This window comes from Cynocephalus volans, chromosome 11 (genome assembly GCF_027409185.1).
Source record: "Cynocephalus volans isolate mCynVol1 chromosome 11, mCynVol1.pri, whole genome shotgun sequence".
Lineage (NCBI taxonomy): Eukaryota > Metazoa > Chordata > Mammalia > Dermoptera > Cynocephalidae > Cynocephalus > Cynocephalus volans.
Genome location: NC_084470.1, coordinates 48,052,564 through 48,079,773, shown reverse-complemented (window position 1 = coordinate 48,079,773; position 27,210 = coordinate 48,052,564). Strand labels below are relative to the sequence as shown.

Here is a 27,210-nt window from a genome sequence, read left to right as displayed (position 1 = left end):
TGCCTTATAGATCAGTAGCCTAGGGATAGCAAATACATAGCACGTGTTGAAGCCCTTCATTTTAAGTACATGGCAGACATCACTAATCAATTGCAATAATTTTCTCACCGAATTAGGTACAGCTTTGGAAACTTCTCTGGGGAGTCAATTCCAATCAATGAGTCCGAAAGCCAATTTGCTCTTCCGAATCTAGCCAATGATCTCATCTTACAGATAAAGAAACTGAGGTTCAGAGAAGCAAAGTGATTGGACAAACATCACATGGCTCCTTCATGGCAGACCTGATATTAAAATACTAGTCTCCAGCCTCCTGGTCTACTGGTTTCATCACACCTCGCTGGGAAGTTAAGCAGACACGGCTCACACCAGGGTTTACGGTAACCTTTTTTTTCTCACCATGCAAAAGGAGCCCTAGATTAATTTCACTCTCCTCACAGCGTGGTGTAATAGAAAGAGCTTGAGCTTTGTAGTTTAGAGCATTACAGCTTAAACTGCCCCTAAACTTTAGATATTGCCCAAAGGTTAGAAAGTTTTCTGCTGAAGGGGAAGAGAGGGAACATATTTTCCATCACAGCTGAACTCTAGTCTTGGGACTTCAATTAAAAATAACCCATCCCATCTCTCGCCTACCCTGAGTTCAATTTACAAGATGGTTCCCACGTTTTCCAGGAAATTCAATAGTGTAGTAATTCACCAGTGACTTTTGAAATGCCAACAAACGAGCAGAAAGGGCCCTTTAAAAGATGTGAAGACCCTGGGCCATCTTTCTCTGCCTGTGTTCCCCACTCTTTGTTATACTACAACTTTTCCAACCCTGTCTTAGCTTAAAAAAAATTAATGGCATTCATTGTTTATAAATGCCTCTGTTGATCTTTCCTATTTCGGTTCCTGACTGCTAGTGGAAAAACTCTCTCTATTTCCCCCACCCCTCACCCGCACTTGGCTTTAAAAATAGCATTGAGAGTTGGGTTGGCTCAAGGCCTCGTTTTTGGAGCCCATAGCCTTTGCCCTCTGGGTTGTCCGTTCACATCATAATACCACGGCTGGCATGCTTTCCTTCTGTTACATGTATTTGCCTTAAAGTTTTGAGAGGAGGTGTTTTCCTGAATGATCACTTTCTCATGACCATCAAGGAAACGTGGACTTGACCCCCAAACCCCAATATTAATAATCTCTGCTACTCAGTCTTCTTCTCTTTTCTGAAGTCTGCAGTGTTCACAATTTCATTTGCTTTCTTCAGAATTGTTCTAGATCAAGGCTGGAGAATTTATATTTATCCCCTGGTCTCCTAAGAATGAACTGACCAATCCATGGTCAACCCCTTCCCTCTATCTCCAAAATGTTCTCCCAGGAATTTGGCATATGATTAATGTCTCCCTGCTTTACACACAGAAAGATAGCTTTAATAATAGTGAACAGTTTTTGAGTTTTATAGTCCACGAAGTTTTTATATATGTATCACTTTATTTAGTTGTCATTTCCAATCTCATTTAAAAGATACTGGGGATTGAGAGGAGGTAAATCAGTTGTCCAAGGTCACTCGATCTACCCACCCTCTGCCTCCTAGGCACCAGTCTTCCTCTCTCCTGATCTGCTCTTGCAGGTCTGTATTTTGAGTTTGTTTGTGGTGATCGACTTACAGATGCTCACCAATGACAATGACAATGACTGTCAGGGGTAGTGAACAAAGTTTCACTTTTTATAAACATGATGGGACAAAGCCCTTACTTCTCCTTTGTCAGCTACTGGAGGTTTTAGAATAAGTTAGTCAAGCTGGGGCACTGGAGTGTGATTCTTTAGGCAATGAGGTAGTACAGGCATTCTTGAGAAAAGCACTAACATGATGTCAATTTGTTTCCAGAAGAGATTTGGCAGCACTGTGTAAAGTGGATGAGCAGACAGAGACAGAAAGAAATCACATGATTTAGGAAGTTCTTGAAACAGTTCATGTGGGATGTATTAAGCCTGGACCAGGGTGGGACCAGTGGGGAAGAGAGGTGGGGACTGATCACAGAGAAGCCACAGGAGTAGAACTGACAGTGTGGTCATGGATGGGATTTCTGGCTAAAAGGGCAGGGACCTTGAGATTCTGGCCAGCTAGCTGACAGGATGAGGAGCTATTTGCCCTAACAGGAGAGAGGACATCCGCAAAGTGGCAGGTTTTATGGAGGAAGGAGATGCTCTGTTCCATTGTGGGCATTTTTAAGCATTTCAACATCCACAAGGCATCTGGGTAGCAAACTTTTGACAGATGATGTGAGAGACCAGACTTGGGAGACGGGGGCAGGCCTGTAGCGGCAGCACAAGCCTCCTGACATAGGAAGCAGAGCAGAAGCAAAGAGACTTGAAAGCTACTAATAATTGAGACTACTGCATGCTGTACTGGCTCAGTTAATCTTTATAACAAACCTGCCTTATAGGTTTTTAAAAAATTATTATTTCTATTTTTTAAGATGAGAAAATGAATGCTCAGAAAATGTTCCCCAAAATCTCCTTTACAAACAGGGATATCAGGCTAATATAAGGCAAAGTGGTACAGTCTTTCTGGGCCAAACAGTCAGGCTGGTTCATCGTTCCTTATCCATGTTAATTATATGTGATTTTTGCTACTTCTCTTTATGGCATTATAAATTGAGTAAAGATGGTGCTTTGATCCGAGATTACAAGGGATCAAGGACAGGCTGAAGAGGATGTGAACTCTTTAAACCATGTTCTTGCTGTGTCAACAGAAACACATTTCCCTGACTGGCGGTGGGAATGTGTGTGTGTGTGTGTGTGTGTGTGCGTGTGCGCGTGCACACACATGTGTATGTACATGCTGTTGTGCATTTGTTTATTGTCATGTTGTTGGGGCAGGGAGTGCAGGCAGCTATATAGACTTCTGCATTTCTTTTCCAGGTAAGCTTAGCATGTGGTAGAATGATCGCTACTTTGTTTCTGTGATTAGGCAATCAGGCAGTGTTTGATAAGCTATGGAAAAAACACTTTATTAGATTTAGTCATGTGCTTCTCTTCCTCCCATCTTCTGTTCTTCATGATTGGGTCACAATGTACAGACACTCCCAAACACACACACACACACACACACACACACACACACACACACACACACACACCCCTTGCCTGAAGCTATGAGCCACCCCCACACAAAGGATTGTCCTATTTTATACTAGTGGCCCAGTTCTGTCATTTTATGACATGGTATCCACTGTGGCTACACAACCAAGGGGACCATTCTAAAGTAGGTCACTGGAACATTCCCTGTTATGGTAGCTGAATGTACAGTGCAGGATACACATTTCCCAACAGGTCTCTATCTCTCCTGTATTTATAACTGGAGATGGCCTATTCCTATAGATTTCCAGCCTCTAAACAGAATTAATCATGGGCCAAAAGGCAGGCAGCCTCTCAACATCTGTCAGTCATATCTTGGTCTGAACCTCAAGCAGGAAGGCAGAAATCGGTAATATCACAGGCAGGAAAAGACTTTGCAGCTTCAAGTTTAGAAAATTCTCAAAGTGTATCTGGGATTCATAGATGCATCTACTTTCTGTCCACCCCTCAACCCCCACCTCAAACTCCACCTTGAATGATTTCTCCTTTCCTTCTTCCCTGGGCAATTTTTTAGCTTTTTCCTGGATGGAACAGGGAGAAAATATGTGAAGCATAGTGGGTCTCAGAAGAACATGGAAATATGTATTCAGAATATATATGCCACGTGATAGAGTCTGGATGCATTGTCCCCCAAAACTCATGTGGAAATCTGACCCCCATGTGGCAGTGTTGGGAGCTGTTTGAGTCATGGGGGTGGATCCCTCATGAATGGATTCATGCTTTCCCTGGAGGGTGGGGGTAGTGAGTGAGTTCTTGCTCTATTAGTGCCTTTGAGGGCTGGTTGTTTAAAAGGACACTGGCACCTCCCCTCTCTCTCTTTCTCTCTCTCACTTCCTCTTGCCATGTGATCTTGCACCCACTGGTTACTTGCCATTTTCTGCTGTGAGTAGAAACAGCCTGAGGCCCATGCCAGATGTAGCTGTCCCAGAATCGTAAAACAAATCAACCTACGTTCTTTATAAACTACCCAGTTTCAGGTATTTTGTTATAAGCAACAGAAATGGACTACTACACTGTGATATAACTAAACAGCAACTAGTTGGTGACCTACAGGAGATGACTAAAAATTTAACAAAAGACCACCTTAAATGATCAGGCATTCTCTCCTCTCTGGTCTGTTACTCATGCCCTGGAAATTACTTTCTGTGTGTCACTTTTTTCTGCTCAGGTCTGATCTGAAAAGTCTGCTAAAAGACAAGTCTCTTTTTTGGGGCAGGAAAAAACATTACTTTCTTGAAAGAGCATCTCTACAAGGTAATTTAAGAAATCATCAAAGAACTTGCAAACATCACGATCTATAATTGGAACAGGGGCAGTCTCTTTCCTTTGGCTGACTTTTTAAAATGATTTTTTCCCCGTAAATTTGACCATTTGACACTTCAGTCAATTACTAGTAAAATAAGCAGTGTTCAGGAAGGAAGTTCCAGACTTTTTTCTTATACTGATAAGATAGCGGCAGTGTCAGCCGGCTTGGAAAATTTTTATTCTCTGAAGAACTGTATGAGGGTGCTTCAAAAAGTTCATGGAAAACACCTATTATGGACTTTTGGTCAAGATGGTGGAATAGTCACTCTCAGTGTCACTCTCTCCCACAAATCAACCAATTTACAACTATAAAAATGTAAGATCATCAAAGCTGGGGCCACTGGAGCTCAGGGGAAGAGCAGGAGAGATCTACGGAGTTTATGAAGGTGGGAGAAACCACGATGAGAGAAAGAAAAAACTGCTCTGAGCCATTTCGTGCCACAGCCGCTTTAAGGCAGGAGCTGATGAGCACATGGAGCAGGAGCCGGCAGAAGCCACAGCTGTGCCCTTCAGATGGAGTTGCTTGGAGGCGGCAGGGGAGAAAGAGGGCCTTGGTGGCCCCCAGGACAGCAGGACCACTAATAGGGTTCCTGTGGACCCACACAGGAGCAAGGAGCCAGAACAACTGAAAAAAGGGAGCCATTAAGATGCTAGTGAGTGATTGCAAGGGACCGGTGCAGGGCCTGTCCCATCGGAAGTGTTTGGAGCATGGGCTACCTGGGGAGACAGGCCCAACAGGAGAACACTGGGACACAGCAAGGACAACTGATGCTCTCTGTAATCAGTGCGGGACCACTCAGAGGAGACTGGTTGGGAATGCAGAATTGCATGGGGTGCAGTTTAATGAAAAGATTCAGGCCCAGATCAGAGTTTCTACACAACTCAGGTGTACCTTACTTCCAGGTCTCTGGAGAGCCAGAAGTACCTATAAGGTCAACCATTAAACCCTGAACTTCACAAAAAGCCTTCCCTAGGGAAACAGCAGCAAAGCAGCAATTTAGCTCAACCACACACCTCAAGTACTGGTTCCCACAGGAAGTTCCCCCACGTTAGAAGTAAGCAAAGGACAAAAAGTTAGTTCTGACCCAGGCACACCACCAGTGCCTTGAGACCTGCCTGGGAACTGGAGGCTAGGAGCTGGTGATTGGACCCCACTCCCACATCCAGGTACACCACCCCAGCACCTTGGGGCCCACCTGGGGACCCGATGCATGGAGAAGGGGACTGGACCCCCCTCCGACAACCATGCACACTGCACCAGTGCCTCAGGGCCCACCTGGTCACCTGAGACATGGAGCTGGGGACCGGACCTCCTTCTCACAACCAGGCACACTGTGCCAGTGCCTTGGAGCATGCCCAGTGACCCGAGGCATAGAGCCAGGGACAGGACCCTGTGCCCACAACCAGGCACACTGCCAGTGCCTCATGGCTCTGTCTGGGGAACTGGGGCATGGATCCGGGGACTGGACACCCCTCCCACAACCAAGCACACTGCCCCAGCACCTTCGGGCTTGCCCAGGAACCCGAGACATGGAGTCGGGGACCAGACACACCCCACAATCAGGCACACCACCAGCACCAAGGAGCATGACCAAAACATCATCTCCATGTGGGTGGCCGACCACAGCCACCACAATAACCATGGCTGCCGTAAAAGCAGCTTGATGCCATGACCACCATGCAGATGGTCCACCAACCACTGGAGTGCATTGACACAAGGAGAGTCACCAGCAGATTTAAAGAAAAGAAGAGGATGTCTCTCTCCACAAAGCCCATTTCAGATTGACAGAAGAAGTATCTGCTTTATGATACTATTGGGGGACTCAATCACACCTCTCAGCATTGGACAGATCATCTAGGTGGCAAATTTACAGAGTAACCATTATTCTTTCAGAAGGAGAGAGGAAATCTGTGGGGGGGGAAGGGGGAGGAAGAAGGGTATGGGGAGAGATTGGACAAGGGGCATAAAGAATCATTATGATTTGTAACAATATATATGCTAGTAATATTGATTTGATCAACATATCTCAATGTTGAACCCCCAAAATAAGTGTAATCAATTTTGATTCAATAAAAAATGTTAAAGAAAACACCTATTATGAAAATATTATACATAAATTAAATTTTTTTTGCACCAAAATTAACTTGTACTAACTTTTTATAACATGTCTGAACAGGATCTAATTTGAGGCACTGAGAAGAATAAGACATCAGTTTGAAAAGAGTCCCTATCAGAGCAACATGAATTCTGCTAGAACTGAAGTAAGAACAAACATCAAATTTATGGTGACGCCATAAATTTATGGTGGAAGAATGGTGAAATTGCTGATGCTTTACGAAAAGTTTTATGGACATGGTGCCCCAGAGAAATCAGCAGTTCACAAATGGATAACTTGTTTTAAGAAGGAACGACATGATTTTGAAGATAAAGCCCCCAGTATCAAACTGTCTGCGTCACTTTGCCCAGGAAACAATTAATCTTGTTCATGCCCTAATTGAAGAGGACTGATGATTAACAGCAGAATCAATAGACGACATCATAGACATCTCAACTGGTTCACCTTACACGATTTTGATTGAAAAATTAAAGTTGAACAAACTTTCTGCTTGTTAGGTGCCAAAACTGTTGCACTCAGATCAGCTCCAGACAAGAGAAGAGCTTCCAATAGAAATTTTAAACAAGTGGCATCAAGGTCCTGAAGCCTTTCTTTGAAGAACTGTAACAGAAGACGGACGAAACATGGCTTTACCAATAAGATCCTGAAGACTAAGCACAATGAAATCCATGGCTACTAAGAGGTGGAAGTGGTTCAGTCAAAGCAAAAGCAGACTCGTCAAGAGCAAAGGTCATGGCAACAGTTTTTTGGTATGCTAAGGCATTTTGTTTGTTGACTCTTTGGAGGGCCAAAGAACAATAATATCTGCTCATTATGAGAGTGGAGAAAGTTAGCCAACGCTTTAGCAGAAAAATGTCCAGAAAAGTTTCAACAGAGTGTCCTTTTCCACCACAATGATGTTTCTACCTATTTCTCCCATTAAGCAAAGGTAATTTTGCAAGAGTTTCAATGGGAAATATTAGGTATCTATCCCTACAATCCTGATTTGGTTCTTTCTCACTTCTTTTTGTTTCCTAATCTTAAAATCTTCAAAGGGTACCCATTTTTCTTCAGTTAATAATGTAAAAACAACTGCAATGATGTGGTTACATTCCCAGGACCCTCAGTTCTTCAGGGATGGGTTAAATGTCTGGTATTATAACTTACAAAAGTGTCTTGAACCTGATGGAGTTTATGTCAAGAAATAGTTTATATATTTTATTTGTATATTTTAATTCCATTTGCCCACGAACTTTTTGAAGCCCCCTCATATCTTACAAAACACAGGAAGTTATTAAAAGGAAAGAATACATAAACCCAACATGGCACATGCACACATACACACACACAATGGAAAGAAACAGAAAACCCAAAATAGAAAGCCTACAGTAACATGACAGAAGGAAAGCCAAATATTTTACTCACAACAATGAATGCAAATCCATAATCCTCTTCTGTTTAGGAATAAAAAAATTCAGATTGGGAAAAAAATAATCTAAAACCCAATTATGTTTATTTTCAAGAGAAGCACTTAGGCAACACAACAAAAAAGAGTTAAAGTTATATGTAGATAAGGGCATATCGAGCAAACATCAAAAAAGCTAAAGTGGGAATATAATAACAGTGGGATTCATGGCAAAACCTTTAAACAGAAGAGGATGTTATTTGGATTATGATTATTAAGAGGATTTATTTGAATATGGATATGGTGCACAATAAAATATCCCTGTTATGAGCTGTGTGCACTGAGTAACTTTGCATTAAAATATGCAACACAAAGGAGAAATGAAGAGAAAGATGACAGATGAGGAATAGGGCCTCTGTGTCAAGCTTCCTTTTGAGCAGACTAGAGCCTTGATACACTTAAGAGTGACTTTCAGAGGGATTAGGGATTTTTCCATGTTTTTCTATTTTTTTAAAAAACTGTTTCTATTTCTGTTGTTGGTATTTGAAGGTGGACTGTTTTTCCCCATTCACTAACTACTATTTCTAAATCCTCACTATGTGCCAGGTGTGTGCTGTGTGGCTGCTGTGGAAATAAGCACATAAATTAGAGCCTATCATGTCTTCAAGGAACTTAAAGTCCAGGCTGTTTGAGAAATTACATGAAAATTGAGAGAAAATAAGTGACCACCACAGAAATGGAGTAAGCATTTTAATTGGGTCTCCACAGATTTAGGATTGGATAGATGGAGAAATGGGGGCAGAAGGAAGGGCATTCCAGATATTCCAGAAGGAAAAGCAAAATGCTAGGGCACTGAAAATGGGACCAGAAATTAGTATAAGGACCTTCCATGAAGAATAGCATATCTGTAGGACAGCGGTGAGAAATATGTAACATGGGAAGGCTTCCCACCTCCTCTTGTCCTGGCAGAAGATAAAGAATTTTTACATTTTCAGACCAATGAATGTAAGTCACATGTGGCGCCACAGAGCACAGAAGTAGCCCTTAAAAGGTGTTGCTTCCATTTCTGTGTGAGATTCTAGGATACTTCCTTTCTTGGAGTATACCAGCATCAATTTCTGCTCAATCTTTGCTGGAAGGAGTGTTGTTTACTTTTTCATTTAACTAATTTTCTATGAGAGATTTCTTAAAATTCACAATACTTGGCAGCAGGCATAAAATTTCAGGAAAATAATAGAACATGCTAGCTTAAAATTATTTTGTGCTCTTTTAGTTGAAAAGTGCTGAGTACAGGCCACACATTCATGCATATCATTTATGTTTGATAATCTCTATGAGAACATTGGACCTGATACTGAAGTCTTAAAAACTCTTTAATGAAGTCGCCTTTGCAAGCATTGAAAAGTCTCTCAATTGTGTACAATAAACAGATACATGAGAAACAGTGTTCAACAGCAACCAAGTGGAACTAGGGAAAAGCAGATGTTGAGAGAAAGCTCTTTAGTTATAATCTGTTTACCCTACTGCCTCTGTTCTCCACTGACAACACCTGGGTCATCTTCAGGATGGCAGAACTTCAAAATGCAGATGTGTGCTATGCATATCCAAAGAGAGTACAGAATATGGTATTTTCCAAACATATATTTTACCCCTCCCCAAATCCATGGAACCTACTTCTGGAATTAATTTAAGAAGTTCTTTCTTTTTGGGTCTTGATATCTGCCTCAGTATTTCATCCCTCATGGTGCACTTGGGACTCCAAGAGGATTTAAACCCTCTTCCAGATGCGATCTCCTTAGCAATGTGAAGACAATGGTCATGTTCTCCTGTCTCTGCCATCTCCTACAAATATTCCTTCTCTGGCAGGGTCACTACTTCCTTACTATGATTGTGTTATAGTTTTACTTATTTCACTTAAACTTCTGTACCCAGAATCAACCTGATTCTCTTGAGGTGGCCAAATGAGCAAAGACTAGAAAGGAACAATTTGCCTCTGTCATAGTGGGCATTGCTTTGCATTTTTGTTCTCTAGTAGAAAAGCAGCAGTTAAATTCTGGACACCAAAGACTAACAATCCCATTGGACAAACAACTGAGTTCTGGGTGCTGCATTTTAATATGGAAACATACTATGGCCCAAAGGAGAGTATCTATTTGAAACATTAAATAAAGGGTTTCAGAGAGCATTTGAGAGAAAACACGTTTGTATTTTCTTATTTCCAAGCTATGCAGCCCCTAAAACAACTATCCAGTTAAATGACTGACAGCTCCTCAGAGGTTCAATTTCATTCTGAGAATACACAGACTTGACATTTGCTTTTTAATATTCCCCTTGATCTCTATTTGGCCTTTCTCACCAAGAGACAACTTTATTGGTGAGAAAACATTGCTCTGTCTTTTTAGTTATGTCTCTATGTCTGTGTGTCCATATGTATACATTTTTTCCATTCAGATTTTGGTGAATAGCTTATGGCCTTTTTTGAGAGATGGGACAAGGTCAGAATAGGTCAGGAAACAATTAAACTAATGGTCAAACAAGAGCACAGCATAAAGGTCCTGAATTCTGTGTAATGCAGTATTTCCTTATGTTATACTATTCGTTATGGCAGTAAGGCAATGATATAGGTACAACAATGCCAAGGTCCATCTGCATTTTAAATTTGCTCCTAGAGCAGGGTGCTTTTATACTAAATCTTGCAGCATTACTACAGAGGTAGTAGATACTGCTGGTGCCTTGTCCAGATCTTACTTGACATGCTGCTGCTGTGAGTGTTGGCTGCTAATGACGCACAGATGCTCTTTTTTCCAGAGAATTGTCCTTGGTTAAATGGGATACTCCTTGCTTGGGATGCCATACCCCCACTACTTCCTGGGGGCAGCCCTGGCCAATGACTGAGAGATATGAATGTACACAGGCTAGTCCCTTGTCTCAATTTGGGCTTACTCACTGAGATCAGTCTGAGGCAGAAAATCTAAGATATGAAGATGACCTGTGGCTTGAAGGAAACAGATATTTGATAGTGTACGTGGAGACAGGAGGCTGGGTTTGAAGGGTTAAAAAAAAAGAAAGAGGTCAGATCCACTGTGGTCCATTATCAGAGATTTAAAAAGCCCTATGCTTGTTTCAGGAAGAGAGAACATTCAACAGCCCCCATGTCATCTCCACTTCTCTCCCTCGCCTCACCTCCTTCCTCCTGCCTTCTATCTGCCCTGTGCTTCGTGCCTCATGCAACCTCTCCAGAACCCTTTCTTCTCTGCTAAAAGAAGCCTATTATGTGGTTTACTTTGCTTTCATCCTTAAAAAGAGCAGTGTAACTTGCTGACTACTTTTTTCTTTCTTTTTTAAGAGGAAAAGTCACATGTAATATAAATTAAATTCTCATAAGAGAAAAGCACAGTGCAATTCTCTTTAGCACAGGGTGTTTATATATATATATATATATTCAAAATAGAGTCTTACAAAATTGTTGCACTTGAGGTGTACCCAGAATCCTCCTTAGGGTAATGACTGTGACATTCCTCAGAGGTGAACTCATTTCCGTGACTCATTTTTAAAAACACATGTTCTGTTTGTCTTTTCACGCCCTCACCACAATGAGATTTAAAATAGAGACTCATCATCACCTATTTAAGGGTTATGAATAGCACTGCCTTGAAAAGGCTTGGTGGAAATTTGTGAGGAAATTGAAAGTGACGCATCCAATTCAGAAGCATCCGATTCAGAAACTAGGCAGACACAAAAACTGAGCTGGAGGCCGGATTGCCTAAATATTCTGTGCATGGAACCTGATGAGACCCCTTCTGCCTTCCCCCCTGCTGACAGTCAGATGCCAGGTGTCATTTCCAGATGGAGAAGTGAAGTGGAAGGGTGGGAGCTCCGAGACTTAGCAGAATCTACCAAACACAGAAAGGATCCCTAAGTGGTAGATGGGATTACCAACCCCTTTCTTCACTAATCCCTGTGTCCATGCCCTTTGCTGGGTGGCTGGCAGGCCCTGCACTAGAGGTGGAGGAGACTTGTCCATGCCCTGACTGTGGGCTTGGCCACCTAACTTACATCAGCTAATGGAATGCTGGCAGAAGTCGCAGTGTGCCACTTCCAACCGAAGCCCTCAGGAGCTTTGCATGCGTGCACTTGCCCTCGCCATGAGAACAACACCGTGTGGCTCGCCCACGGTGAGAGACAAGAGAGAGAAGATGCAGTAACTAAGCTGAGTCTGGACTGGCAGAACCCCTGCTGATCTGAAGGTGCCTGAGTGGGAGTAAAACACGGCTATTTTAAACACTGGAGTTTTGAGTAGTTGTGAAGCAACATTTTGGTGGAAATCCTTGACTGATATGAGTGTTGTTCCTAAATGTGGCCGTTTGAAGGAAAAACATACATAGTAGTGACTAGAAAATGAGAGTGTGAGCAGATAACTGTTTTCTGAAAATGAGGACAGGCCTTGTGTGTATGGTCATAAGAGGGGCTGAGGTTGCTCCCTATTTGGAATATCCCACCCCTAAGTGGGCCTAGGCAAAAGGTAAAGGGAATTGCAGAACATCCTGCCTTCCTGGACATGTTGGAAATCACTAGTATGTCCAAGTTCAGTGATGACAGACATTGGCCTCTTTGGAAGCAACAAACATCCCGAGTTTCACTTGGTGTCCATATGCAATGACAGGCTGGTGTACGAAGATGTTGACCTCTCACCTCCATGCAAGATAACTCTAAAGGGCTCTAGGGCTCCCTGGGGGAGCAGCTGAAGTCTTGGTTACAACTGTGTCACAACCCACCTTCTCCCTCTGCCCAGACCTGCTTCTCTTACCTTTTTACAAATCGTGCCCCATAGCACTCCTGAACAATCCTCCTCCATGTAAACCTCTGAAGCTCAGAGTCCATCCGTGGGGACTTGGACCTGTGGTACACCACTCTCATTCAGCTTTCCAGGGGGTGCTGGGATCTGCAGGAAGGGGTGGGGGGAAGGCCTTACCCACTATCATGTGATTGCAGACATCGCAGAAAGTGGGCTTCTTGAAGATGTGTTCCTGGAAGGCATGGGCTTTGCCGCTGCCTGGGGGCAGGCCAGCCCTGGTGGGCGTGGATGTCAGGCTTCCGGGAGCAGGGAGTGGGCTGGAGCTGGGGCTGACCTCGGCCAGCAGGTCTGCCTGCAGCTTCGCGTCGCTGTTGGTTCGCTGGAAGAAGTTGTCAGCACTTTTGCTCCGTAAACTCTTGGTCTTGAAAGAAAGTGATCGTTTTAGTTTCTGGAGCTGCAATGCAATGACAGAACAGTCTCTCTTACGATCGATCATGCAGATTCATGCTGTGGGGGTGAGGTCAGCTCCATGCACTGCACAGTTCCCACAGACACCCTCTGCCCCCAGCGAGGCTCACATATGTCCCTGTGTGGGTGGAGTGATGTCAGCCTAGTGAAGAGGGACTTCAGCAGCACACTGTCCCCCCACTGCTGCCAAGCCAGATTAGCAGGAAGAGGTCCCATTGGATTTTGCTTCTGCCCTGTTCCTCCTCCCCTGCCTTCTTAAGGTCCCACATACACTCTGTCAAAATGTCCCATGACATAGGATTGTTAACACCATTTGCCTTTTGAATTTGAATCACTGTAAATATTAAGTATACCAACTTGTAAACATTAAGTACACCAACTCACGGGCTCAAAGGCTGTGTGTGTAATGCTGGCCTTTCTCTCTTGTGATCACTTAGCGGCCACTTGTCTCTGCACACAGCAAAGCAGAAGATGCCATTGTCTGACTTGAAATCAATCTGGCTAAACTATGCACAGAACATAAACCAGAAACTCTCAAGTCTGCTTGGGTCTGAAGCATGTGGATAATTCACCTCGTGTGTGTGTGCGTATGTGTGTGTGTCTGTGTGTCTGTGTGCATGTGTCGGCGGTGCGGGGAGAGACATAGTGTTGAATTATCTGTCCGAATTTCTCTGCTCTTCCTCTACCCTGCCTCTTGTTTTTGGCCACGACAAAATACACCATTTCTCCTCTGCTCTTGGGACTTATGAAGAAGCACCCAAATGGGTTTGGAAAAGCACTAGCTTCTGAAAGGTCTGGGTTTGAGTCCAGTCTGAACCTCTCATTCAGTCTTCACATTGAAGCTAGAGGGATCTTTTGGAAACACAGATGCCAACATGTAAGCTTCTTGTTTGGAACCCTTCAAGAATTTTCCCTTGTTCTTAGATTTAAGGAAAAGCTACTTGTCATGGGCTCCAGACCTGGCAGATTCTGGACCCTGATGACAGCTTGTGCCACTTTCCACCTTGCTCTGTCCATTCCAGCCACAGTGGCATTTTAAAAGTCTCATATTCACTATGCATTTTTACAACCAGCCCTTAATGCATATTCTTCCCTCTGCCTGGTTAAAAGAAAGGAACCATTCATTAGCTGCATGACCTGCAACAGGTCACTTTGCCGTTAAGGTGGTTTCCTTCTGTAACTGAATATCCATGGGAGTTCTTCCTGTTGGCTGAAATTAACATCTCTGGCCCAAAGCTGCAAACAAAAAGGTGCTCAGTACTCTGTTCTAATAAAAACCTCCATCAGGTGTGGTCAGACTCCCCTATACAATGTGTGAGACAGGCTGAAGTGGACTCGCCAAGCCCAGCCACCCCTGTCTCAAGGCCCCAACTTCTACCTCAAAAGACCAGGAAGATGGTCATGAGTGCTTGGAGTAGACTGAAAAAGGCCACAATTCTCTCCCTTCCCCTTCTGCATGTTGCTTTGCAATGTGACTTTGCAGCTCCTCCCATCAAAAGCGGAGCCTATTTTCCCACTCCTTGAATCCTGTTGGTTTTGGAAATTTGACTAATAGAAGGTAGCAGAAACAATTTTAAGCCAGTTTCAATGCCAGACCTCAAGATGCCTTGCATGTGTCTGCCCTCCCTTTGGAACCCTGCCAGACTGCCATATGAATAAACCCAAGGTAGCCTGAAAGATTATGAAAAACACACGGTCCAGTCAATCCCCCAACACTCCAGAGAGAGCCCAGAAGCAGAGTCACCCTGCTGTCCTGCCCTCTAAGGGAGTCTGGATGAATCCTGCTCAAATCATCAACCCACATTCTCACCAACTAAAGGGACGACTAGTGTTTTAAGCCATTAGTGTGTCTCTATCGTGTGTACACAGTGTCAAAGAAAAACTTTAGACAAATTAAACTTAACAGAGTTTAAAGAACATTTCAGGAACTGGGCAGCCCCTAGAGCAAAGAACAATTCAGGAATTGGTCAGCCCCCAGAACCAGAATAGGTGCAGAGAGACTCCCGGGCTGCCACATGATTGGATAGCATTTATGGACAGAGAAAGGAAAGTGATGTACAGAAAACTGAAGTGAGGTACAGAAGCAGCTGGATTGGTTATAGCTGGGCGATTGCCTTATTTGAACCTGGTTTGAATAGTTAGCTGCCTGTGGTTGACTAAGACTTGGCTACTTGTTACAAGAGTCGGTTCCAGTCTGTTTATACATCAAGTTAGGTTACAGTTCACTATGTTCAGAGAAACCTTTAAGCTAAGCTTAATTTTACAACAGCAATAGAGAACTGATACAACGCTGCTCTCCCCACCCTCCTGGCAGGTGGCAGAACTGCACTTCTTTGCTCATCCAAAGTTGGACGTGGTCCTGTGAAGCCATCTCTCCAGTTCAGGGAGCTGTACAGCAGGGAGGTCCTGCAGGGCCCACTCGAACTGCCCCACTAGGGCTGGCAATGGGGCATCATCAGCCAGAGATGGCTGGCCAGAGAAATAACAACAACCTGCATGGAAAGGTCACAAACAGTGCGCCAGCTAAGACTTGTCTCTTTCCCTTGGTCCTACAGCTCAAACCTACCACAGCAGCTAGAGCTGCCAGAGGAGAAGGAAGGAGGTGCCCTGAGGAATGTTGGAGTCGTATGTTACTGTAGCACAACAGAGCATATCCTGACTGATACAGGGGCGTGGCCCATATATCCTTGGGAGCATTGCATTTATATTGAAGAGGACCCTCCACCTCTGAAACAGGTCAGTGAGAGGAACTATGAAACAACCCTTCATTGAGACTGAACTCCACCCAGGGGAGGACCTAGAGACAGCAAAAGAGCAGAACAGACCCCTAACTTCCAGTGCTTCAGACTACAAACTGGACTAGTGCTGGAGGAAGGGAGACTGAAATAGCAGGTGAGACTGCGGTTTTATCTTACACAGTTTTTAATATGTTGAAGTAACCAGGTAGTTAAGGAATCTACCAAGATTTTGCTATGGGATGTGCAACCCATGGAGAACGTTTATCAAAGCAAATACCTTCACACAGACAAAATAAAATCATTTTCTCTTTCCTCCCCACTGAGTTCAGATGGTTCAATAAACTGGCTACTCATGTCTCAAAAATAGAATAATGACATCCACCCTGATTATATCAGGGCACTGTGTGAGGGTCACAGAGGATAATTTACGGGAGAGCTCTCTGAAAACTCTACAGGATGTAAATAGATGTAGGATGATGAGGGGCAAGATGGGGGGTGGGGGATGGGGAGCTGGGAGGGTGGAGCTGGGCTAAGTGCTTCACTAGGTGATCCCTCTTAAATCCTCCCAACCATTCAGTGAAGAAATCATTTTACCTCTGGAGAAACAGAGCTTGAGAGAGGTTAAGTAACTTGCCTAAAGTCACACAGCTAATGTGAATCAAGACCAGGGTCCAAAATTAAATCTGCCTTCCTCTCAGCCCTGTGCTTTTTCCACTGCCAAGGTGGGGGGCGGGGGGAGGGCAGGGGACAGCAGAGGAGTCTTCAGGGGATGGATGGGGCATGGAGCAGAGTCACCCCTCATCCTCAGGGGGATGCAACTACTTCTGGCAGTAGGTGAGGGTGGGCAAAGATGTGGAGTGGGAAAACAAATCTTTATGGGGAGCTATTTCTTTTATTTTATATATTTCAATTTAAAAAAAAATAATAAAGGAGTGTGCCCTATTTATCAAAAGGGAGCATCAGACATCACGGCACGGACTCCGGCTTCCAGGACAGGAAGGTGCTGGGGTGATGCCTACACATACCCAGTCTTGTCTCCCTCAGGACTCATGTACTTTACTTCTCCTTTCAAACCCCTTGTCATACATGGTGTTCTGTGTTCCCTGGAAGTTTAGGTATGATGTTTAGGTATGACGCCGGGAAACCTGTAGCATTTTCCTTGCCCTGTGGGATGTGGCTGGAAATTGTTTCAGGCTGGCAGAGCCTGCCTGCCTCTAGAGAAGAATTTGACTTAAAAGCCTATGTGTCATTTCTTATTCAAGTGGATAGCTTAAGAGAAATACCTGCAAGAAATACCTACAAGTACAAAGTCCTAGATGTGAACTTAAAGAAACATGCTTTCTCCAATTATCCCTAAGAGAGAAGAGGCCAGATGGGAACATATGAAGTGCAGAAATAGAAGCAAATCCTGATAATCACAGATGTCACAAAATGATTAGTTTCATGCACCACTGCCACAGCCCAGCTCCATGTTATTTATGATAATAATGATAAAAGGAACAATATTCTTGAATGCCTTACCACGTACTAGAAACTACTCTATATACTTCACTTCATGGAACCATCCCGGCAACCTTATGAGTAGGGGATCATTCCTTCATTAAACAATTCATTCAATAAGTATTTATTGGGGTACTGCTATGGGAGCCAAGCATAATCCTTGGTTTCGGGGATATGGAGGTGAAAAAGGATAAAGTCCTTCCCCTTAAGGTTTTAAGGCCTAGTGGGTGGAGACAGAAAATAAAAAATCGAAGAGGTATATAATATACATTTGGGTAGGGATTGGGGCTGCAAAGGAAAATAAAAACAGACCAGGCCTTGGAAAGTGACAAGGAAAATTTCTCTGACAGGTGACATGGAGCAGAAACAGAAAGGAAAGTAGGGAGTGCGTGAGCTACGCTGGAGAAGAGCATGCGGGGGAGTGGGATGGAAAGGCCCTGCCAAGAGAGCACGGCCAGTGTATCTGAGAGCCACCAGGAGGTCCTGTGTCTGGATGACAACAAAATGGAGGGAAAGGGCAGAGATGCCAAGAGCACCTCTAAGCTGGGCCCTGCAGGTCATGGCAAGGTCTTATCTTAAGGGTGATGGTTTTCAGCAGGAAAGTGACAGGGTCTGATTTTTATTCAGTGGCATGGAAAACAGATAAGGAGGGCAAGGTGGAAGCCGGAGACCAGTTGGGAGACTCTTCAATAATCCCGATGAGTAGCAATTTTGGCTTGGCTTAGTATCGTTATGGTAAGACGTGGTTGAATTTGAGGAACATACTGAAGGTAGAACCGATTGGGTTTGTTAAGGGATGCGATGTGGAGTATGAATGGTTTCAAGGTTTTTGGCTGGAGCAACTGAGTGAATGGAGGTGCCATCTACTGAGGGTGAGAGCACTGGAGAAGAACTAGCTGGCACAGGGCGTTGGGTAGTGTATCAGTCCACTTTCTAATGCTTGTAACAGAATACTGAAAACTGGGTAATTTATAGAGAAAATAGGTTTGTTTATTACAGTTTTGGAAGTTGGGAAATTCAAGGTTGAGGGGATGCATCTGGTGAGGGCCTTCTTCTCGACAGAGGCTCTCTGCAGAGTCCTGTGGCAGCAGACATTACATGGCGAGGGGGTAAGAGCTTCCAAATGCAATCTCTTCTTCTCCTTATAAAGCCACCAGTCTGCTCTCCTGATAACCCACTAATCCATGAATTGATTAATCCAATTGACTCTTCAAGGCCCCACCTTTGCAAATACCATGGTTGGGTTTCTCATCCTCTTAACAGTGTTATAATAGGGACTAAGTTTCAACACGAGCTTTGGAGGGATCATTCAAACTACAGCAGGTAGGAACCAAAAGTTGAGTTTTGGCTATGTTGTCTGACATGCTTATTTGGAATTCACATTGAGCTACCAAGTAGGCAGTTGGATATATGATTCTGGGATTCAGAGGAGAGGTCCAGGCTGGAGTAATGATTTGGGAGTCATTAGCATACAGATGTTATTTAAAGCCATGAGATTACATGAGATCACTATGGAGGGAATGAGTGCAGACCTTGAAGAGAAGTGATCTGAGGCCAGAGACCTGGACTACTCCAATATTTATAGGACAAGAAGATTAGTAAGGACAAGCAAAGGAACTTGAGAAGGGGAGGCTAGTGGGGAAGGAGATCCAAACAGAGTGGTGACTTAGAAGCTAAGAGAAGAAAATGATTCAGAGAGAGAGAATAGCCAAAAGCATCAAATGAATCTTATATAGTAATGTCAAGTAATGGGAGGTTTAGGGATTGGCCACTGCATTTGGCAAAGGGATTATCTTTGGGGGACCTTAACAGTAGCAGTTTCAGTGAGGTGGTGAGTATGAAAACCTAACTGACGACATTGCAATAAAGGAAGGCTGGAGGGGAAGTGCGCGGAGGCCGTGAGCATGGACAGTTTGAGCAGTTTTGCTATAAAGGGGATTAGTGAAAAGAGGAAGTAGCTGGATGGGGGTGTAGCATCCAGGAGGTTTCTTGTTATGTTTTGTTTAAATATGGGAGATTATTTCAGCATGCTTTCAATCTGCTGATGCATAAGAGACAGTGGGGAATGCGGGGGGATGTCTGTGAGTAGATGAGAGTAGGTGGGATGATGTGCACAGAGGAAGTGCTGTCTTTAGATTGGAATGAGGTAGTTTATCCTTAAGGAGAGACATGCAGACTAGCTGGTAGAGCTGGTGCTGGTTGGATGTGGATGTTTTCTTTTGATGGCTTCTATTTTCTCAGTGACACAGAAACAAGACTATCTCCTGAGAAGAAATGGGAGATGGAGGGAGGAGATATGTTGGAAGCTGGAAGAGAGAGAAGATGTGGAATAGCCATTTCAGAAATAGGGAGAGAGAATGGATAGTGTCAGGATGGTAGAGCAGCACAGAGGGTCTGATTCAGGTTATTACCTCATTTTTCAGATGGGGAAACAGAAACCTGGCAGTTTACCCAATGTGAAGTGGCTAGGAAGTTGCAGAATGAAGATCCACATATACAGTTCTGGTCCCAAAGTCCCTTAAGCCAAATGGACTTTCAAGAGAAGGTATCCTACCCCTGAACTCCTCTTAGTAAAATTCCTCTGCTTAGTGTGTTTTATCTTCCTGTTGCAGCTAGAATTTTTACCAATAATCCATGTGGTTGCCACGCTGAGCAATACTTCTTTGGCAATGAACTAGGGAATGCAGAAATCGGGCGTCATGAGAGCAATGGAACACAGAGAATCGCAGCCTGAAGGTGACTGTAATGGCAGGCGTATTGATTTACCAGTCTGCTCTGCAGCGGCACATCAAGTTAATTAGCCAGCGTGCATTCTATCATTTCAGCCAGGATCTGAAGTCTGTACTACTCAGGAAAGGGGTGGTTCTGGTGCCCAAACAGGCAGTAGATCACGAAGCACAGTTGCCACGTCAGCTCAATTTCCTGCTTGTTAACGTTCAACCATAAAGTCAGTCGTATCTGTGTAGACATCTCCTTGGCTATTTAAGACTGCACCGATAATGCACTGGCTTTTACTTCTGAATTGAAATGAAGTCATCAGAGAACCTTCCACAAGCAAATGTCTCATCCTTGATGCTCACATGTGATCTACATCTTTGATTTGAAAGTGAACATTTTTTTCTTTTTTACTTTTTGACTTTTCTAATATAGAGATGTCTTCAATTGAAATGCTCATTATTTTCTTTCTTTTTCCTGAAAAGGTATTATTAAACAAATTGGTGACATCAAAGAATCGAGAAAATAAGTTATTTGTCATGCAGCGGCATAACAGCCCTAGTGCACTGACTCCAAAACCAAGCTCCCTTCACATTCCATCAGCCATGCAGATTCTCTTCACCTGTTCCAGGCTTGGCTGATGCTGTGGTTTGTCAGAGTGCTTCCTACACTTAGCCCTAACATTTTTCCTGTGGCTCAGTGGGCAGAGAGAGCACTGGGGGTCTTGAGAAACATAGTGCCTATGGTGGGGACTAACTTGCTCACCAACATTTTCACCCACCTAGAGCTTGATTTATTTTATGGCAAGCTCAATACATTCCGGGTCTGATTTGGCTTAGTTTGGACGGTGACTTTAAAGTCAGAAATATTCTTACATCTACCTGGCTCTGTCACAGCTGGCTGCAAAAGCTGGTTATTAATGAATACATAAGTAAGGCAGCAGTCATTGAATGTGATTGATTGCACGTTCTGCCACCAATGAGTTGCGTGGGCTTGGGCAAGTCCCTCAAGCTCCTTTGTTTGGGTTCCGTTGGTTCCTGGAGAGGATGAGCTCAGTAGCTGCAAAGTCCCTTTCCAGCTCTGACAATTCAGACATAGTGAGGGAATTCGAAAGACTTGGAACAGTCTCTGCTTTCAGGAAGTATAAGATCTAATTCTGGAAACAAGTAGCAATGCTTAAAATTATCTGAGGGTGACACAAGACCCTATACTTATATTATCAAGATAAGTAGAGTGTTTTGATTGCTGCCTACTCTAATATGTCAGAAAATGGAGCTATCAATGGGGACTGGGATAGTCAGAGGCATTTTTTTCAAACCTCGAAGGATGGAAGAATCAACTCTAAAACATATAATTCAACTGTTGAAGTGCTGCGATGGTTGCCCTTGCTTCTAGGTTACATCCAGGCTCCTTACTGTGAGATACAAGACCCTTCCTGCAGGACAGGAGCCATCCACCTGTCCAGCATTCTTTCTAGTCACCTCTCTTCCACCCCAGGCACAGACACACTAAGAGCAGCCCCAGGTTTTCAGTGATGTGCAAACCTTCAGTGCCTTTGTTCTGCTTGGAAGGTCTGTGTCTCACTTAATGTATCTGGAACATGCCTGGTTCTCCATGACTGCTTAACTGTTCTCTGGAGTCTTGCCTGGGCCTTCCTACACGTGGCTCTGGGCACTCTGTCCTGTGTGACCCCCAGTGTGCAGCACGGGGATGTCACTGTCCTTCCCACCTTCTGCTCTTGGGCTCTCCTCCAAACCATGAGGCTACTTCCAACATGTAGCACAGTGCCTGGCACGTAGCACTGATATTAATTGTATTAGCAAATAGTTATTGAACTCTTACTATATACAGACTCCATCCTGAGGGTTTTACATGGGGTATCTTTTGATCTGTATGCTAACCCTATGAGGTAGGTACTATTACTATGTCTATTTTATGGATAAGGAGATGATGGCAGGAAGAAGTAATGTGCCCAAATATACCCAGCAACTGTGGTAAAGATGGGATTAGAACCTAGCAGCAGTTTGACTTCAGAGCCCAAGCTCTTAATCTCTAGAAACATTTATTAAATGACTGACTGACAGACTGATGGGCTACCTGAACAAATCGGAAGAGATACAGCCAGACTGGAGATTTAGATTTGGAGTCAGGAATGAATCTACCAAGAGCCAGCATTCTGGGGTCCCCAAAGGGCAATGCTTACAGTAGGGCTGCAAACACAGTTGTCCAGTATACCTCTAATGAAAAGCCTGGTCTGTCTGGTACTGTGTGTGTTGGTGAGAGTGGGAAATAGTAGCAATTAAGGGAGTGTGTATGGGTGTAAGTGAGAGGGGGTGTTCCAGGTAATAATGGCAGCCAGATAGAATGAATATAAACAGGGTGATAATCCACAGCGATCCACTGCAGATTCCCTAGAAGTCAGTGTGATAAAAGCGGTGCACAAAGAGGATCAAGCTGAGTTAGGGTACATTAGAGCAGAGAGTGACATTAGGGAGACACACTGGGAAGGAGGAACTGGCAAGCTGCTCCCTCTGTGCCCTGAGGCTGGCTGCCATATTTTCTCAAAGTTTCTGTGTAGCTCCCAAGTGCAAGTTCACAGTTGCTGGAACAGGAAGAACATAGTACCATGGAGGTCCTAGCAACCTCTTGCAGATTCCTCTTCACTAGAGAAATTCAAGAACACCAATTTTCTCAGACACCATCATTTTCCTTTCCAAAGCCTAGATGTTGTGGGATTTTTTTGTCTTGTCATGAAAGCAGTCCTTAACTATATTATTTATGCCCTGAGGGGTGACATTGGTCAAATCCTGTTCAATAGCAAATGTCAAGATGATGATATCTCACTTCTTGGCTGAAACAACACACACACACACACGCACACACACATTTTTCGATTTAACATACTGTTAAATTAAGTTTAGCCTAAAAGTTTCTCCAGGTGTAGTGAACTATAACCTAACTTCATGTGCAAATGGACTGTAACCTACTCTTTAACAAGTAACTGAGTCTCAGTCAACCACAGTCAGCAAATGTTCAAACCAGGCTCAAGTAAGGCAAATGCCCAGCTGTTACCAATCCATCTGCTTCTGTTCCTCACTTCCATTTTCTGTACATCACTGCGTTTTTCTTTCCACAAATGTTATCTGACCATGTGGCAGCCCTGGAGTCTCTCTGAACCTATTCTGGTTCTGGGGGCTGCCTGATTCTCAAATCATTCTTTGCTCAATTAAACTGTTCAATTTAATTTACCTAAAGTTTTTTCTTTTAACAATACATTTTCACGAAACAGCCCTGTGAGCACAGCAGGGAAAACACCATCCCCATTTTATAGATGAGGAAAATGGGACAGAAAGACGTAAAGTGACATGCCCAAGGTCTGCAGAAGATGAGATGCTTGATGGGGGAAAAGTTTAAGGACTGTCTTCTGTGCAGGGACAAGGGAGCCCTTCATACCCGAGGATGAGGCACAGGATGAGACACACTGATCCCTCAAGACTTTGGGATCAGACTGACTTCCCTGCCCTTTCTAGCTCTGCTGGTCTCCAGCAGTGTGAGCATGGCAGTTATTTAACTGCCCTGAGTCCCAACTTCCCCATCTATAAAATGGGGGTAATAACACTTTCCCAGAAGGTTTTTTGTGAGAAGTAAATAAGATAAAGCATCTAACGTCCCTGGAAAAATGCCTGGCACTCAAGAGCCACTCCACATCTCCGACATGTGGGACCCCACCACTCTTCGGCCGCGTCTGGTTAGGGGGGTTGAGGAGCACTGCTTTCATCCTTTCTCCTGCATGTGGATACCACTGTCACCACACAGGGCAAACGTGTCACCTTCAGAGCTGGTTCAAAGAGTCCTCTGGGGGAAGAACTTTTTGTGCTCAGAAGATATACTTTGAGAAGCCATGTGGGAAGGGAAGATGGTACCTCAAGGACCAATCAGAGTGCTTTGCTCTGCTGAATACTGAGGTGAGTGAGAAGGTTTAGGGAGCCACCGAGCTGTGGAAGGGGGGGGGCTGCCATGAGGGAGGGGTGTGGGAAAGGGCAGAGAGGAACAAATTTAGGGGTGATGTAGAGAAAGGGATTTTTGAGTAAGAGAACTACTGAATGGGGTGTGCCCTGTAAGCCTCTCGCCTTTTTCTTTTCAAAATCTTCAGTGCAGGCTACATTGCTCACTAATGCTTTGGGTAAGAGGGCTCCTCTTCAGGCAGGATGGAGAGGAAGGTGAAGGGAGTTAGCACCTGGATTATAATGGAGTATAAGGCAAGCTTCAGGGCACACTCCTCAGCCCTGGAATCCTGTCAGAGAGAGGCCCTGCCTCCCAGGTGGCACAGAGGCTGGAACTTCAGTGCTCTGCCTGAAGCTCTGGCCGCTAAGCCCCAGAGGGTGTGGCAGTGGCCAGTCCCCTCTCTGCTTTGTGTGCTGCTGCTGCTGTTGCTGTGTGACAGTGAGGAGGAGGAATACAGTTCCAGGGACCACATTGTTTTTTCTTCCCACGAGCAAGGACAGTGCTGGGCCCTAGGAACACCAATGAAAAACAAAGAAAAGGGAAAAAACGATGGCTGTCTAAAAGGTGGAAAACTATTTCAAGGGCAAATGAGAAGGTTAGAGTATGAAACCTTCTACATTCTGATTCATACATCAAATGGTTCTACTGATGATGGTGGACAACAGAACAAAAGTATTTACACTTAAGCACTATGCTAGGCTTCATTTATTAGGTACTGCCTCCCTTAGTACCTTGCAAATAGTAGGTACTTGCTACAGGCTGAATTGTGTCCCCCCTTCCCCCCACCCTAATTCTTATGTAAAAGCCTTAACCCCCACTACCTCAGAATGTGACTGTATTTGGAGACAGGGCTTTTATAGAGGTAATTAAATTAAAATGAGGCCATTAGGATGTGTCCTAAACCAATATGACTAGCGTTCTTTAGGGAAAGGAAATTTGGACACAAAAGAGACACAGAGGAAAGAGGACATGAAGACACAGCAAGAAGGTGGCCATCTGCAAGGCTAGGAGGGGGGCCTCAGAAGAAACTAACACTTTGATCTTGGACTTCCAGCTTCCTGAACTGTGAGAAAATAAACCTCTGTTGTTTAAGCCAGGCAGTCTGTGGTATTTTGTTATGGCAGTTCCAGCCAACTTGTTAGGGTGAAATACTGTGCCCCTAGAGCTATCAGTTCCTATCAGAAAGAGCCTCACTAAGACATTTCTGTAGTGTTTCTGATGTGGCACATAGCAAATACGCTCAGTGTATGTTCCACTGCGTAATGAGGGTTGGAAGCCTGGGCTGATTGTGTGGTCCATGCTACACTGCCCAGAGCGTCTTTCCTCATGTGTGTTCCTGGAGACCTGCTGCTCATCATCTAAGTCTCAGCTCCAGTCTCACTTCCCATGCTCTGCCCAAAGCTTTCCCTGACTTCTCACAGAGCTCAGTATACTACACTTCCAGGCGCCTTATCATCAGCCTACCATAACATGCACTGGTGCATCACCATGGCAGGCTGCATCCTCTTGTTTTATGCACTGAAATCAAGGACTGTCCATTCATCTTTGCATCTGTGACACGCTGGTAGTGTAGGTTTTGGACGTGTAGGCATTTTATGTTGAGTGACTGTGAATGAATGGATTGCTTGCCTTACATGTTTGAACTTCCCATATTTAGTGTGGAGAAAATGACCGAAAAATCATCCTTTCAGTATTTTGGCCTAGAACAATGTTCTGGCCTAGAAGACTCTTTGAGTCTTCCCTTCTCTCATCTTGAACCTCATTTCCTGCCAGTAACCAAGGCTGATCTTCTCACCCTTGACAATGTCTTGTGTATTCCTCTCTCCTCTTCAAACCATACCAACTCTGATCCTTTCACCAGCCTCCAGTCTCTCCCTGTATAACATATTCTTGCAGGCTTATCTTCTAGGAAGGGGCTGGGTTCACAGAACCAGTGTGGGTATGTGAGAGCATCAGGCCAATCTGCAATGTGAGGGGCTGGAGCACAGGAAGCAGGTGAGAGTGTTCCTGTGGACCTTGAGGCCTGAGACCACAGGAAGAACTCCAGGCTCACATCCTCAGGGGGAGGGCGGGGTGACACACACTGGAGAGCTGCAGTGGCGGTCAGGCAAGACGGATGAGAGTGTTCAACCTGGCAAATGAGAGTATAGCCCTGAGATGGCCCAAGGACGTGCAAGGGGAGGGCACATCTTCTAGCATATATATGTTGGCCTTCATGGACAGAGAGAGCTGCGAAGGCTTTCAGCAGGTTCCAACATGTTTTCTGCCACTCCTAGTCCTCCTCCTGCTGGTGGATGAAGCCAGGATGTATGCATGGTGGGACTTGTCAGTCATAGGGAGCATCTGTCTCTGCTCTGGCCTCCCCTCATGTGTTTTCTGGGATGGCACTGGGACTCCAGGTTTATAGTGGGATGTTGGCAGGTCAAATGGAACGGTTGGATTCTTACAGAGAAAGGCCTCTGAACTGCTGACCCTTTTGCCAATGAGGGGTCCCAGGAAGACTCCAAGTCAATAAATGGCATAACATGTTATCCAGTGTATCAGGCCTCAAACTTTGGAATCATCCTTGATTCCAATTTCTCCCTTACACTTCATATCCAGTCCATTGCCAATATATTAGTCAATAAGACTTTCAAAATATATGCAGAATCCACCCACTTCACACCACCTCCACCACCATCATCCCAGTCCAATCTGACATTCTGTCTCACCTGGACAACTGCCTTCTTAAGGTCTCCCTGCCCAAATATATCAACCATATTCTATTTTATTGCTCCATTGTACTCTACTTTCTGCAAAGTGGTCAAGAGAAATTATTTAAAACAGAGGCCAGACTATGTTACCACTCTCCTCAAAACCTTACCATGGTTTCTCATCACAATTACAATAAAATATAACATCCTTTCAATGGCCTACAAGGCCATACATGATCTGGCTTCTGACCATTCTTCCCATTCTCCTGTGTCACTCACTCTGCTCTAGTCCCTCTGGTCTCTTTGCTCTTCCACAAAGACACCAGGAAATTGCTATGTCATGGCCTTTGCTCCTGTTGTTCTGTTTCCTGTAAAG

At 44.3% G+C, this 27,210-nt stretch overlaps 1 protein-coding gene across 3 annotated transcripts in view; it reads right to left on the bottom strand.

Moving 5' to 3' along the window:
- The window catches only part of STAC (SH3 and cysteine rich domain), a 164,507-nt gene that overhangs the window by 95,442 nt on the left and 41,855 nt on the right, over positions 1-27,210 (bottom strand). For 2 of the 3 annotated variants that reach the window (XM_063115031.1, XM_063115033.1), the window contains exon 2: positions 12,893-13,169. In XM_063115031.1, the coding sequence (XP_062971101.1) occupies positions 12,893-13,169 (277 nt within the window). The remainder of the gene's footprint in view (positions 1-12,892; positions 13,170-27,210) is intronic. The other variant, XM_063115032.1, reaches the window with a different exon arrangement.